At 35.1% G+C, this 13,370-nt stretch overlaps 1 protein-coding gene across 2 annotated transcripts in view; it reads left to right on the forward strand.

Annotated features, from left to right (window-relative positions):
* Positions 1 to 13,370, forward strand: part of LOC126915452 (uncharacterized) — a 77,319-nt gene that overhangs the window by 50,234 nt on the left and 13,715 nt on the right. For both annotated transcript variants that reach the window (XM_050720143.1, XM_050720142.1), the window contains 3 exons: positions 229 to 354; positions 6,560 to 6,787; positions 7,923 to 8,174. In XM_050720143.1, coding sequence (XP_050576100.1) covers positions 229 to 354; positions 6,560 to 6,787; positions 7,923 to 8,174 — 606 coding nt within the window. The remainder of the gene's footprint in view (positions 1 to 228; positions 355 to 6,559; positions 6,788 to 7,922; positions 8,175 to 13,370) is intronic.

The following is a 13,370-nucleotide window of genomic DNA, read 5'->3' on the forward strand; positions in this document are numbered from 1 at the left end:
ATCGTATAAACTCAGGCCTTCTATGTGCGTTTATTGCAGCGCATCTGTAAACTGAGCACGCCACAGTCGGTTTTGAAAATTTTAAATCGTGATCGTGAGCAGATGGAAAAAGAAATGGTATTCCATTCGCGTACTCTCCGAGCGTTTAGTTTCGCCCTTGTGTCGTGGCTTGTGTTGTGTCGTTTCTCATGCATAAAATGTAAAATAATTCTGCATTTGTTTGTGTAGATATCAATGAATGTACGGTCGACAATGGTGGATGCATGGAAGTTTGCGAGAACACAGACGGAAGCTTCTTCTGCGCTTGCGACGGTGACGAGAAAGCTCTGTCATCGGATGGCAAATCCTGCGTGGGTAAGTTTCTTGTCTTATATTGAGCGTTTCATAACTGTCGCTTGATTAAACATTTTGTAAAAACGTTTACCATTAATCGTCTCTGTACACGAAAATTAATTTTACGTACGCACAGGAAGTAGGTATAACAATATTTTTTTAAATATAACACATGGACCGTGGATGTTTAATCTTTAATACATAAAATAAAGGATAATATATGAAACGAAGGATATCGTATCTCCAAAACATTATGAACAAAGCTTTTATTATATTAAGAAGAGCGTTGCAATTATAAATTGAAATGTTATTGTGTATTATCAATTACCATTAAAATTTATATGATATATATGTAAATATTATTTATAATCACGACGCGTAACATATGTACAGATTTTTCACATCGCTAATGTATATTTCGACATTCGGAGCGCAAAATTTTCATGTCCAAGTATCTTTTACCAAAAGATGATGCATCTATTAATCAAGAAACGTCCCTTCTATCATTGCTTACCATGTTCTACTCTATCGACCAACAATTTTGTAGCAGCTTGTACACGGCTCGTCCCTCGAAACGTTCCCTTTTCTTTGGAGAGAAGTTTCGGATCTTCTCCTTTTCATTCGACTCCTTGTCCCATCCTCTAGGATCATACATCATTCGCGCGTCTGGGAAACGCAATATGTTCCAGTGACACGGGGGAAATTTCTTGGCTGCGTCGTAATAATGCTATCGTGGACACGCGCGCGAACGTTTCTGCGACAAGCAACGTTTTTGCGATTAATACTTACGACTGAGTAATAAGTTCTCTTTGCTAGACAGACGTATTCACGGGACAACGACAAATTCGTCCACGTTTCTTGCAGTCGGATTCATGCCTCGAACCCTTCGTTTCTCTAGCTTCGTATTATGCATGGCGAACTTTGTCTATTTTTTTTTTTTTGTGTCACTCTTTGTTAATCCACTTTCACGCATATCGCTACTGGTAGTTTTCTCAGGAACCTATCTAGATGGTATTGAACGTTGTACCTCTAGGAAATTCTTTAGGTTTTGGCGTTTTATCGAGTGCTCTGTCCACGCGAGTTTCTTGATTCTTATTTTAGTTTTCTGTTGAACTCATTAAGAGATAGTAGCATTTTTTTATTTAAACCAAATAAGCACTATTTTTCTAGTTAATTCATTCCACTTGCAATTTTATTGTAGTCGATTTATATTATTGAATTCTGTACTTTAAATATCGCGATTATGAAAGGGAATTCTGAGAAGTTGCCTGATATTTCTTCTTTCACATAAATTCTACAATTTTATAATATTCGAGAAAATCGAAATATTTACAACACTCATAACTGTCATAAATTATACTTAAAAGTAAGGAAAGTATTTTTATATCTTTGACCTTTGTATTGAATTCTTCTAAAATATCTGTTTTCCTTAACTTTTTCGAGTGTATGTTAAGTCGCAGGTGGTGAATAGCAGAGAAAAGCTCCGTCAAGCTAAAAATTAAGTATAGAATATAAAAACGGTTTCTTACGACTACTTTTCGTTTTCATCTTTCAACCCAACAGTAAAATTAATATTAGATGCACAAATAAGTTCATAGTATATATTGAATTATTGTACGTGGATATATAATGGATTCATTATACTGAAAAAATTAAATCAATATTATCGAACAGCAAGAACTGGTCTTTACCATTTCTCTTTAAGCGTAATTAAATTCCTTGTGAAATCTATTTCTATCGCTATCTGCAACAATATATTAGAGATCATAAAAAGTTCTTGTCGCAAGAAATAGCCAAATCACTCGCATTCAATTGCGGGATCTTGGGGTAAATACCTAAGGTTCCGGACTAAGTACCGTGTTGTTGCTCGCAGTTCCCTTATCAGAAAGCTCCTTTACGTTCTCCACTTTGTGGCCAAATCCTCTAGGAACAATGATCCCATTCGTTAACCCTTTCCCAGGATTATGTGGGCCGAACAATTATTATGCATTATTGTGCACGATTATGCATTGCATACTCGAATAATAGAACTACGATAATAATGGAATAAAATAAATCTATCACGTGTGAATAAAGTAATGATCGAATATATGTTATTGTATGATATTATGCGAAGAAATGTACAATGTAGAAAATGTAAAACGGAGACATTGGCAGCTTTTTCGAAATAGATCCGTATCGCTGTATCCTTACGGAATTGATGCTAGAACTTTCTAGGTATTATTCCGATTTCGTTCGGCGTATTGGTCAAATTTTTGTTGCTGCCAGTTTACTTTCTCGTTTGCATAAACTTATCGGGCAATAAGAAAGACACAAGAAGTTTCAGCGTGAAATTTGCATCGCCTTGGGTGCACGCTAACGTTTTACAAGTTTCTCGGGGAATATGAAATCAAGTGACCCAGATTGCGATTGTTTGCACAGTTATGCCGTGACGGTATACATTTCGCGACGAACCGATAACTGCCGAATTTCATTAAATTATCGATAAAGAATGTGTTTGGTTATTCGAGTCGCGAAATCTAGTATGTACGACGCTTGAAAATTTAACAAGGAGTTTGTTCTGCTCTACCCTACGGAGTTCTAAAAGAATTTGTTGGATGCGAAAAGGAAACGTGCCACCGTATCAGATGTTTATTGAAACTGGAAGAATTGTAAATTCCATTTGGTATTCCGATTTAAACACATCATGATGTTAACTTCGATTGTATGCCTTTTAATGATTTTATTTTTTACATGTTTTACTATAAATCTGTTAATTTACTCGTATCACACGTTTTATAATATAAAATACTAGATAAGGTAAAACTCGTTAGAGTTTTGTAATAATTGTAACGAGTAAATATCTTAATATGTGTAGGGCAATGTATATCCTTTAATTTAAAAAATTATAATTGAAATAAATTTTTCAATATATCCTGCAATATGCAGATTAATTAAAAAGATTCAATTCGACTACATTTATTGTTCCCAACAACAACCCTGTTGATAATGTGTTCGCTGAGAAGAGATTGCAATTGAAATTCTGCGTTAACGCAGCGTTGGCCATTAATGGGTTAGTCGATACTCGAGTCGCTTATTCGATCGAGGATGCAGTATTGCAAATCTGCAAGATTCCCCGTCAAGTGACCCGATTTCCACGGTGTTCGCCTCCACATATATACACATACACACACAACGAAATCCTGGAGTATTCTATCGAAAGCCGTCCAGCGTTGGAACAACGTCGATACGCCGTGGCGCCATGCAGAACCGTCACGGAACTGATTCTCGCAAATGCAGTATCGATATGTGTCGTCATTAACATCCACGATTCATATATTATGCAGACGCGGAGAATAATAGGAGCGAACATCTGCTGTGGACGATAATGCTTGGTCGACGTTGTCGTAGGGTTGAGATTGCGCTCGACGCGTATCGACGCCTCGATTCCGTTCTTGCCTCCAAGGCAACCGATTAACGCTGACAGAAACTCCCTTGCCTTCCGGCAACTACGCGTCAGCGAAAATCCAGCTAATTGTAAGCGGATTAAGGGATTCGCGGTATCATATCGATGATCGATGCGCGGCTTTGAAAATCGTTCTCCGGAGAATGGAAAGTGAATCAGCTAACAGATTGTCTACTGCGTTTCGTTCATTAATGGAATTGGTATTTAATACTTAACTTTCGGGTGATGAAGGCAGGATCAATACTAACTTACAGTGGTGGACATATACGTAATATGGTGAAAAAATCATTTAGGAGAAACCCGATGAACTATAGTGCAGGGAAAGATGAAAGTGCCGGGAAGGATGAGAAATCCCAATGGGTCATATGGCCCAGCAATACGCTCGTGACCCTATAGGAGAATAGGTAGTTGAAAAAAGGTGTACTTGATCATTTTGCGTCATCAACACGTGTACGTGGTCGGAGCACTAAAACTGGTATAAAAGGATGTCTTGGTGGTGAAAATTAGTCAGTTGGAGTAGGTCGTGAGTTGTGAGTTGTTGATTAGCGATTGTTGCGAGTTATTAGTTGCGAGTTGTGAGTTGTGAAGTATCACTTAGAAGTTGATTAGTTGTACCAATTTAGTTTTAGTTGTATTACATTACTACATTAAGAAATAATTTTTTAGTTAAATAATCATAGTTGTTTCCTGTAAATGTTTCATCATTGTAAATAAATATATCAAATAAATAAGTCACTATAATTCTGGGGGCTCGGGTCAGGATTGAACAAAACAGAAAACGAACTATTTAACAGAACTGTTCGTGTAGTAATTGTGAAATTAAGTTGAATCATTATCCATGAGTGAAGGATTAAACGCGGATAATACCATCGTCGATATTGAAGAAAGGTGCGTTGTTAAAGATAAGCTGAGAGAAATTGAAAGATGAACTCAAGAAACGAATATTAAAAACAACCGGTAAGAAGAATGAACTGCAAGATCGTCTAAGAGCTTTCATTGCCTTGGAAATTGAGCACGGTGAGGACGAAGAAGACAAAGAGCGCGATGTGTTCGAAACACGCGTTAAACATTCAAGGACGTGGAAGAGTCAATGAGCACATTTAGTGGCGATAACAATGTCAATGCGCAAAGCTAATTGCTATAATTTGAGGAAATATGTGACCTTTGTGGGTGGACTGACCTGCAGCGAGTAACATACGCGAAGAGACCTTTACGCGGTTCGGCAAAATTGTTCGTCGAGTACAAAAAGTACTTTAAAAGTTGGAAAATGTTTAAGGTAATGTTGAGTACCGAATTTGCGTAAAAAGTAGACGCGCACAAAGTGCACAAGAAGCAGTCGCGTCGAATTAGGAAGGAAACCGAGACGTACCAGGAATATGTCTACAAAATGTTCGACATAGCTAAGCAAGCGAGTATGGAGAGTTCAGCCGTGATAAAATATATCATCAACGGAGTTTGTGACGAGGAGACCAACAAAATAATACTGTATGGTGCCAAGGATATTCGAGAATTAAAAGAGAAGTTCGCCCTGTACAAGGCCATGAAGGAAAACGCGAAGACGAAAAGCAAGCGAGTTGAAGAAATATCCAAGAGGATGAGTCGCAGCGAAGCTGCGCAGGAGCCGAAATTTCTATGCGGAGACGAAACTCATCTAAGTGCGAACTGTCCAACGAAAAGCAAAGGTGCTGGATGTTTCAAATGTCAGGAGTATGGACATATCGCATCGAAATGCAACAATCTGACTAAGGATGCGTGCAGTACGTCGCAGTCGTTACAGACGGAGCGTTGTAGAGACGTTAAGATCGAAGATTGCCGAGAGTAATTGTACACTCGGAGAATTTTCGACGAATGTTGTAATAGATGATAAGTCGTACGTTGTGATGGTACATGTGGTTTCGGATATCTTGATGCAACATTCGTTGATCATCGGCACAGACTTTCTGAATACCGTCGAAGTAAACATAAAGGAAGGAGACATTTCTATTCATAAAATAGAGGGCAAAGATTATAATAGACTTCCGGAGGTATTTGAAATAGAAGTAAAGGCACACGAGGTAGATTTATCACACGTTACGAATATCTCACACAGGCAAACTATAGAAAACCTGACTGAAAGTTATAGGCCGCAGAAAACGTGCGAGGTAGAAGTTGAGATGAACTTAATATTGCAAGACGATCTCCCCGTTTATGAAAGACCGCGAAGGCTATTTTCTTGAGATAAGATCGAAGTCGATAATCAAATTAAAACGTGGTTGGAAGACGGAATGACATGCCAGTCCCAGTCTGACCATGCAAGCTCGATCGTGTTGGTCAAACAGAAAAATGGTTCAACTAAGATTTGCGTCGATTATAGATAACCGAACAGGAAGATAGTGAAAGATAGATATCCACTGCCTTTGCTCAAGGACCAATTAGATTTATTGCAAGGCTCGAGAATATTCAATACGCTAGACTTTAAGAACAGATTTTTTCGCGTTCCCATCGGGGAAAGTAGCAGGAAATATACGGCATTTGTAGTTCCCGCAGGTCGATATGAATTTCTTAGAATACCTAAGATATGGATTGGATTATGCAATTCACCGGCCATTTCTCAGAAATTCATAAATGCAGTTTTCAAAGAGTTAATCACGACAGGGGTTGTACTAACATAACATGATTTATATATATACATATTTAAATAATAAAAACTTGGAAGAAACTGGAAGAAAGTATTTCAATTCGTACAATGAAATAATAGAAATTTATATTTTTTATATCGGTTTATTTTAATGTCTCTTCCAGATATAAATAACGTGTCCTGTCCACCATTGAATCCTGAGGGCCGAGGATATTTAATGTGTTCACGTTTGGCAACGCCAAAGCCATGGAGAGGTAGACGAAGAGTAGCCAATCGACCAGGTACCAAGTGTTTCTTGAAGTGTCCCCATGGGTATCAGCTTCATGGGGAATATGAATTGACTTGTCGATCGGATGGTTCATGGGATGGGCCAAAACACGGCGAATGCGTCAGTGAGTAAAAATATTAATCCAATTGTTTCTTTTTACTCTGTTCTTAGATACATAAAGATAATGTAATTTTTCATGTATAGGATAGTATGCAGAAACTAATTCGTTAAATTTCACACAATTTTGTGTATTCTTTAACTAATATTATTGAACACCACTATGATTAAATATATATATGTGTATATTTCTTAATGAATGATTAAATAGTATTTATAATTCGAATTAATACCCTTTTGATGATGAATATTAATTAGAAATCTAATTCCATTAGCTAAATTTACTTCACTATATGAAACTGACTTTATTAGTAATTAATAAATAATATATATGAGTATTAACAATTTAAATAACAACGCAGTATTAAACATTTGGATCTTCATACGTATTTAATGTTTGCATGGGATTATCACAGTCCAAGTCTTTCTATTGTATGTGCTAACTCAGATTCTAATTAAGTTAGCTACAGACACGAAAGATGTACTGATGTACAAGTTAATGCTCACAAGTACAAGAAACTGTTCTTAATAATAATTTTAATGGGATTAGTCCTTTGAAATATGAATATATAAACGAATTTTTAAATATATTTTAAGTAAATCTTGTCAACATAATAAGATTATAACAAATTTTAATTTAATAATTTCAATTGTTTTCTCAAATTACTCAAAAGAACGAGGTGTGCAATTATTTTGTTATTTTTTTCTATTTATTATTATCTTTATTATCATTTTCCATACAATTATTTTCTTTTTTGATGCTCTGATATTCAATTAATTTTGCTTGCAGGATACTGCAAGTATCGTTTAGACTATAACATTTCTTGCAAATTGTCTTTTTTTTTATTTATTATCTAACCAAAACTTAATATTTACATATATAAATCCAATCTAAATACTAAAAGATACCTTTGTGTATATCTCGGCAACTAAAGCTGAACTGCAATTATAAATAATCTAAGGTACTTGGTAGGCAAAAATTTTACGTACTAAATATTATAATGAGTATACCCTGGATATTTTACATATTTTTGCATATTACGTGCATTCGTATTACATATTCGTATCACGGTTTAATTATAAGTGAAATTGCAATTATCCTTTTCTTTGATACTCTGATTTGCAACTACTTCGTGTTGCAGGATACAGCAAACCTCGTTTAGAATGTCCGAAAGATGTGATCGCGGAACTACCGCCCGGACGAGACGAGGCCTTTGTGACTTTCGATCAGCCGTCGACGGATCTCGATTGGTTCCGGTATGTTAGGTCGAAACCCTCCTGGGGGACTAGGCTAGAAGCGAATCTAACCCCCGGCATGCACGAGATCACGTTTTTTGCGAGACACCCGGTATCGAAGAAACAGGCCAGCTGCGTGTTACGCATCATTGTCAAAGGTGATTAATTAATACACGTGCATGAAATCAATGCGTGACATGTAAACTTCGCGATGATAATCGTTATTGATTATCAAACTGAGCTATTAATCAACGAGGGTAGATCTGCTCGTAGTCCGCGTTATCGGTGAATGGAATCACGAACGATTAATTTTCCGGGGTTAAGGAACTGTTTCTGACAACATGCAGATAGTCTTCGGCGACGTACCGTTCTGGTTGCAAACATTAGTTATTTAGCGGTTCTATGTTTGGAACGTTAATTATGCTTTCCGCTTCTTTAAGTGTTAATACAATGTTTACTGATTGCGAGTATAAGGAGTCACAAAAGTATTCGTATGCTTTTAATCGAGTCGATTTCAAACGATGGATATTTTCTTTTGAAATACGTGTTTGAAAATTCGTACGAATATATTTTTTATCTTCGTTATCGTTGTGAATACTATTCTGTTATTCTACATTAACTTAGCCATCTTTCCAATGAAATCCAGGAAAATGTTCAAGTTAAAATTAGTTAGTATAAAACGTACTGACATCTATTATTAATAAAACGTTTATTATTATGATTTCTGAAATAATTATTACAAATGTTAAGGCACGGAATTAATTTACGCGTAATATATTTGCATTTAATTAATGAAATGGGTACTACAGAGTATTCTGTACACTAAAGTAATTGTTCCATACAATACATCGGTCGTAAGATTTGATGTCTTATATTATACGTAAGCAACGGTACGTGTCTCTACATAAGCCTTTTTACTTGAACCATAGAATTGTAAAAATCCTCTTCTACATTATCCCACATTTATATATATTATACATTACAATCATTCTATATCAATACTTTTTAGTTTCCATATTTAAATGCCATTTATTAAAAATCGTCTATACACGAAACTAGACTTTTAAAAAACTTCTCACATTATCATCATCGATTTCATGTTGCAATTAAATTTCTTTAAAAATTCGAGTACTTTTAAAGTTCTACCCAGAACTTTCAAATAACTGTCTTTTTCATTTCCGTTTAATTAACCCATCATTCACTTTCACCGTGTATCGAATAAAAAGAAACTGAAGGAAAAGGAACTAAATTAAACGAAACTTGCCCCGCGAGGGTAAACTCAGAAATGACGATCTCAGATATGGGTGAACCTTAAACTTTAAATCTTCCATCTCTTGCCTCGAATCCATTTGGTAAAGCGAAATGATGTTCTAAGTGAAGGAAAGAAAGGAATGTATTTCTGACGAAAAATCTATGACGCGAAATAACCGTCCAGCCACATTTTTTCGTGACTTAATGCGTCATTACACGTTTTCGTGTCGAGCGTGTCACTCGTTTTAAAAGCTTCTACCATCGCAGTGGCTATTAACACTGTCGTCTGAGACGCACGAGAACGCTGTATTCTTCCATTAAAAGACACTCGAAAGTACTGGACGTTGTCATTGACATTCCAGCGTGGCGTCCTGACGCTCCACATCCTGACATTTCTGTAATTCCGTAAGATAAATTACAATACTTATAGTCTAGATCTAAATTATAAATATTTATTGTTGGATTGCAGTTTTTTATGCATTTATTTAATCTTCAAATACTATCGTTAAGTTATAGACGACTATAGCGATCGACGTTAGGTTATTAAATTTGAAAGTATATCATTTTGTTTGGTGTTCTATACTCATCGTGACAAAGACTATTAATAAAATGAAACTAAATTAAACATAAATATTAGGTAATTTAATTATAAATGCAAATGCGTATTTTTGTGAAATATAAACAGAAATTTTTTACATGCTTGGATTATGCAAATTTGCTTTTTAACACTGGCATCTTGCATAAGAATTTACGAATGTTTTGCACATGTAAGTTTCAGAACATATACAAAAGCACGTAAAGTAACCTAATAAAAAAGATTAGTACATTATGTAGATAAGTGCTTATTTTAAAAGTATATATCTTGTAATTTCTATACATCTATATATAAGTCATTTAATGTAAAAATGGTAAAAATGGTGTGTCAATTTTTTGTCTATTTGGTTCAACATCACATCACGCCTTCACTCTGTTTTGTGCAGGAGTGGTGTAAGTATATCTTCATTAGTTTCTTGGTGGATAGCAGAATAAGTAAGAACCTTTTTTGATTTACCCCACATACATACATACATTTTTAACCTTTCTTTACATTTTGTAATATAATCATGACAATCGAGTTTCGGACCACAGTGTTAATAAAATTTCAAAATATTTTATGCAACGCACATTATATATTAAACAAAAAAAATATTTATAAGTATTCAAATAGCTTCGTGAGTTACTATAGTTATCAACATCTAGCGGAATACTTTATAATTTTAACTCGATAGATCATTAAAATGACACTGCGCGTTGTTAACAATAAGACTCCGTTGAGACAGAGGTCGAGATAGAAATTTTGCATTTGCCACTCAAATAAGTGTTCTTCCTTCGTCTGCTGGAATCCAAGCTCCGCGACGGTTTAATTAAATGCGTTTCCGGAATAGGGTTCGCCACAATGCTGTATAATCTACGGATCGTTGCTCGTTGCCCCAACGAATTAGATTATTCGATGAATCCCCGAGTGAATGCTCGACTGATTCTTGCCGGAAACCGCTGAATCCCTAGACGAAGGGAATTACTCGCTGTTCTCTTACGCCGGTTGTTTTTTTATTCGATGTCGAGCTTTGGATTTAACACATCCGACTAAGTATTGAACAGTATCTCGTCGGTGTAACGATCTACCACGGCAAACGATCGAAGAAATGGGGCAATAAATTGGGGTGTTGTCAGGCGAGTTATGTTGATTGGAATAATTAGGAGAGTGATTTGAATGGATTAAGGTTTAGGGGGTGGAACGTTTAAATTGCATGATTTGTGTAGGAGGAATAAATGGGTGGATATTTTGGTGGATGTGTAAGCTTGGCTTTAGTGTTCTTGTGATCTTTTGGTCTTACCAGGTTTCTTTTGTCCTACATATGTTTTTACACGTCGAGTTTCGTTTGACCCTTTAGAGTCTAATTGTATCATACATTCGTTCAAGAAAGAAACTTTTTGAAAATACAAATCATTGATTACATTGGTAAAATTTGAAAACAAAATTGAAAATGTACACAGAAGTTACATGATATTTAATGCAAGTTTTGAATAATTTTATAATGAAATCCAGTTCGTATATTTAAAAATGATTAATATATTTTATGCCACGTTCAAATTATATTATATAAGCATATTTTCTTTCATCTCTTGATACTTAATACCTTATACTCTATGCTTTTAAAATTGTTTATGGTTTGGAAAGAGAATATTGTACAAGTACAATGTACTGGGGTTATTATTTAATTCTTTCCTTTTGAATTTTTTTTCAAACCATTGTTAAACGAAGCCATTCGAAGAAATAATGGAGGTTAAATCAGAATCGTATTTCGTCATTGTTGTGTTTTTCATTCACTGTGCGTACATAATTAATAAAACGCAATTGTTGAATCGCAGTTAACAGTTTTGAAACAGTAAAAAAAAAAAATAAAAGCCACGTTCAATCTATATTATACAAAGAAAAACTGGCTACAATTTTACTCTTCATTAAACTTTTTCCTTCCCTTTGTTCAGATAAAAATGTTTTTATGTCAAAGGAATCTACCTCGCAACGTTGGTAATTAAATATGAGATTGTTTGCGTTTAAAAGAAAAGTAGGATTTAACTGCCGCTTAATCTGTAACCTACATTACTCACGATAATTTAAAAGATATGTTTAAAGCTATACGCTAAGAGGAAGATCATCTTTTGCTTCTTTGTGTTCGTATTAGCAAGCTTCAAATGTAATTCAGTGCACGCGAGCGAATGCCTTATTAATTCGAAATTAATATCGTTTCCAAGTAACCAAGACGTGGCGCGTTATCAATTTAATTGTTTTCTCTATTTAAACTAGTATTTGGATTCGTATCCATTTGCAACTAGTTGTTTTTACCCAAGTTAAATTAATTCGGTTTAGTAAAATTAAAGTTATTGGCATAATATCGCGGTTATATTCTGTACACATACTATATTACACATATTTGCATTAAACGTATTTGCTTAACTCTATTCTAAAGTTGTATTTATCGTTTTCGTGACAGTAGCTTTATCAACACGCTGCGGGTATTTACGTAACTTTATATTTTTATGAATATAATTAAAAAATGGAGTCTAGGTAAGAAATTATTTTACCTACTTTGTATGTTTGCATTTAAGAAAGTAGCGCAACTGGAAAATACACTAGTTCACATCATTGCACTTGTGGAGAAAATATGGCTGTAAAATTGTAGTCCTCGTTGAATCATTCTCGTCTTTCTAGAATTTTGTTGCCCTAACATTTTATTCTAATTTTAGGCAAAAGAAAGTTTCCAGTTGCGCGAACCACCCTTTGTGTCGTCATGATAATATCACCAAAAGAGTGTTTTGACCCTTACAAAAACACTTGAATAGGCGGATGCTTTCCGGATAAAAATCAGTGTATTATGCGACCATTTTACAGGCTCTTACAAAGGCACTATAGGAAAGTCAGTAGTCGGCTACTAATCAAGAGTTAATAAGCTCTTATTTAAGAAAATCCGTAGAAATCCACAAATGAAATCTCTCGGCAATTGCAGAGCTAATTTTCATTCAACACTATCCATCGTATAGCCCAAGATTAATTCGGCGTATGGCAACGTAGATACCCGCGTACATCGACGATTCTCTTTCTAAAGCAATTAAACGCGCGTTTACGCGTTAATGCTACAAGCGATCTTTCCACAAATGTGCTTATTCCTTTTCAACGTACAACAACCCGCTTCGGTTTGATGCAAATTATACGTGAAACATAATATGCCAAATGTTTCGTATTCCGTGTTCGTACACTGTTGTTTCTCTTATACATAACCATCAAACGCAGTGGTACAATTTCATATTCGTATTACCTAGTAATATTTTCATATAACTATGATATTATGAAAATAAAATGTAGTATCTAATAACAAAACGCTTTATTGGTAAATAAGGGTATGTTCCAATACTTTTTGTAGCCACTATAACATATCCTCTCCATATGGTCCCAAACATTCTTCTTTCAAATTTTTAACATTCTACACCAAGCATTCACCATTCACACACCTATCGTCCTCTTTCAAATTCACTTTACGTGTTTGATATTCTCTCTCGGGTTCTCC

This window comes from Bombus affinis, chromosome 4, assembly GCF_024516045.1.
Source record: "Bombus affinis isolate iyBomAffi1 chromosome 4, iyBomAffi1.2, whole genome shotgun sequence".
NCBI classification, from domain to species: Eukaryota; Metazoa; Arthropoda; class Insecta; order Hymenoptera; family Apidae; genus Bombus; species Bombus affinis.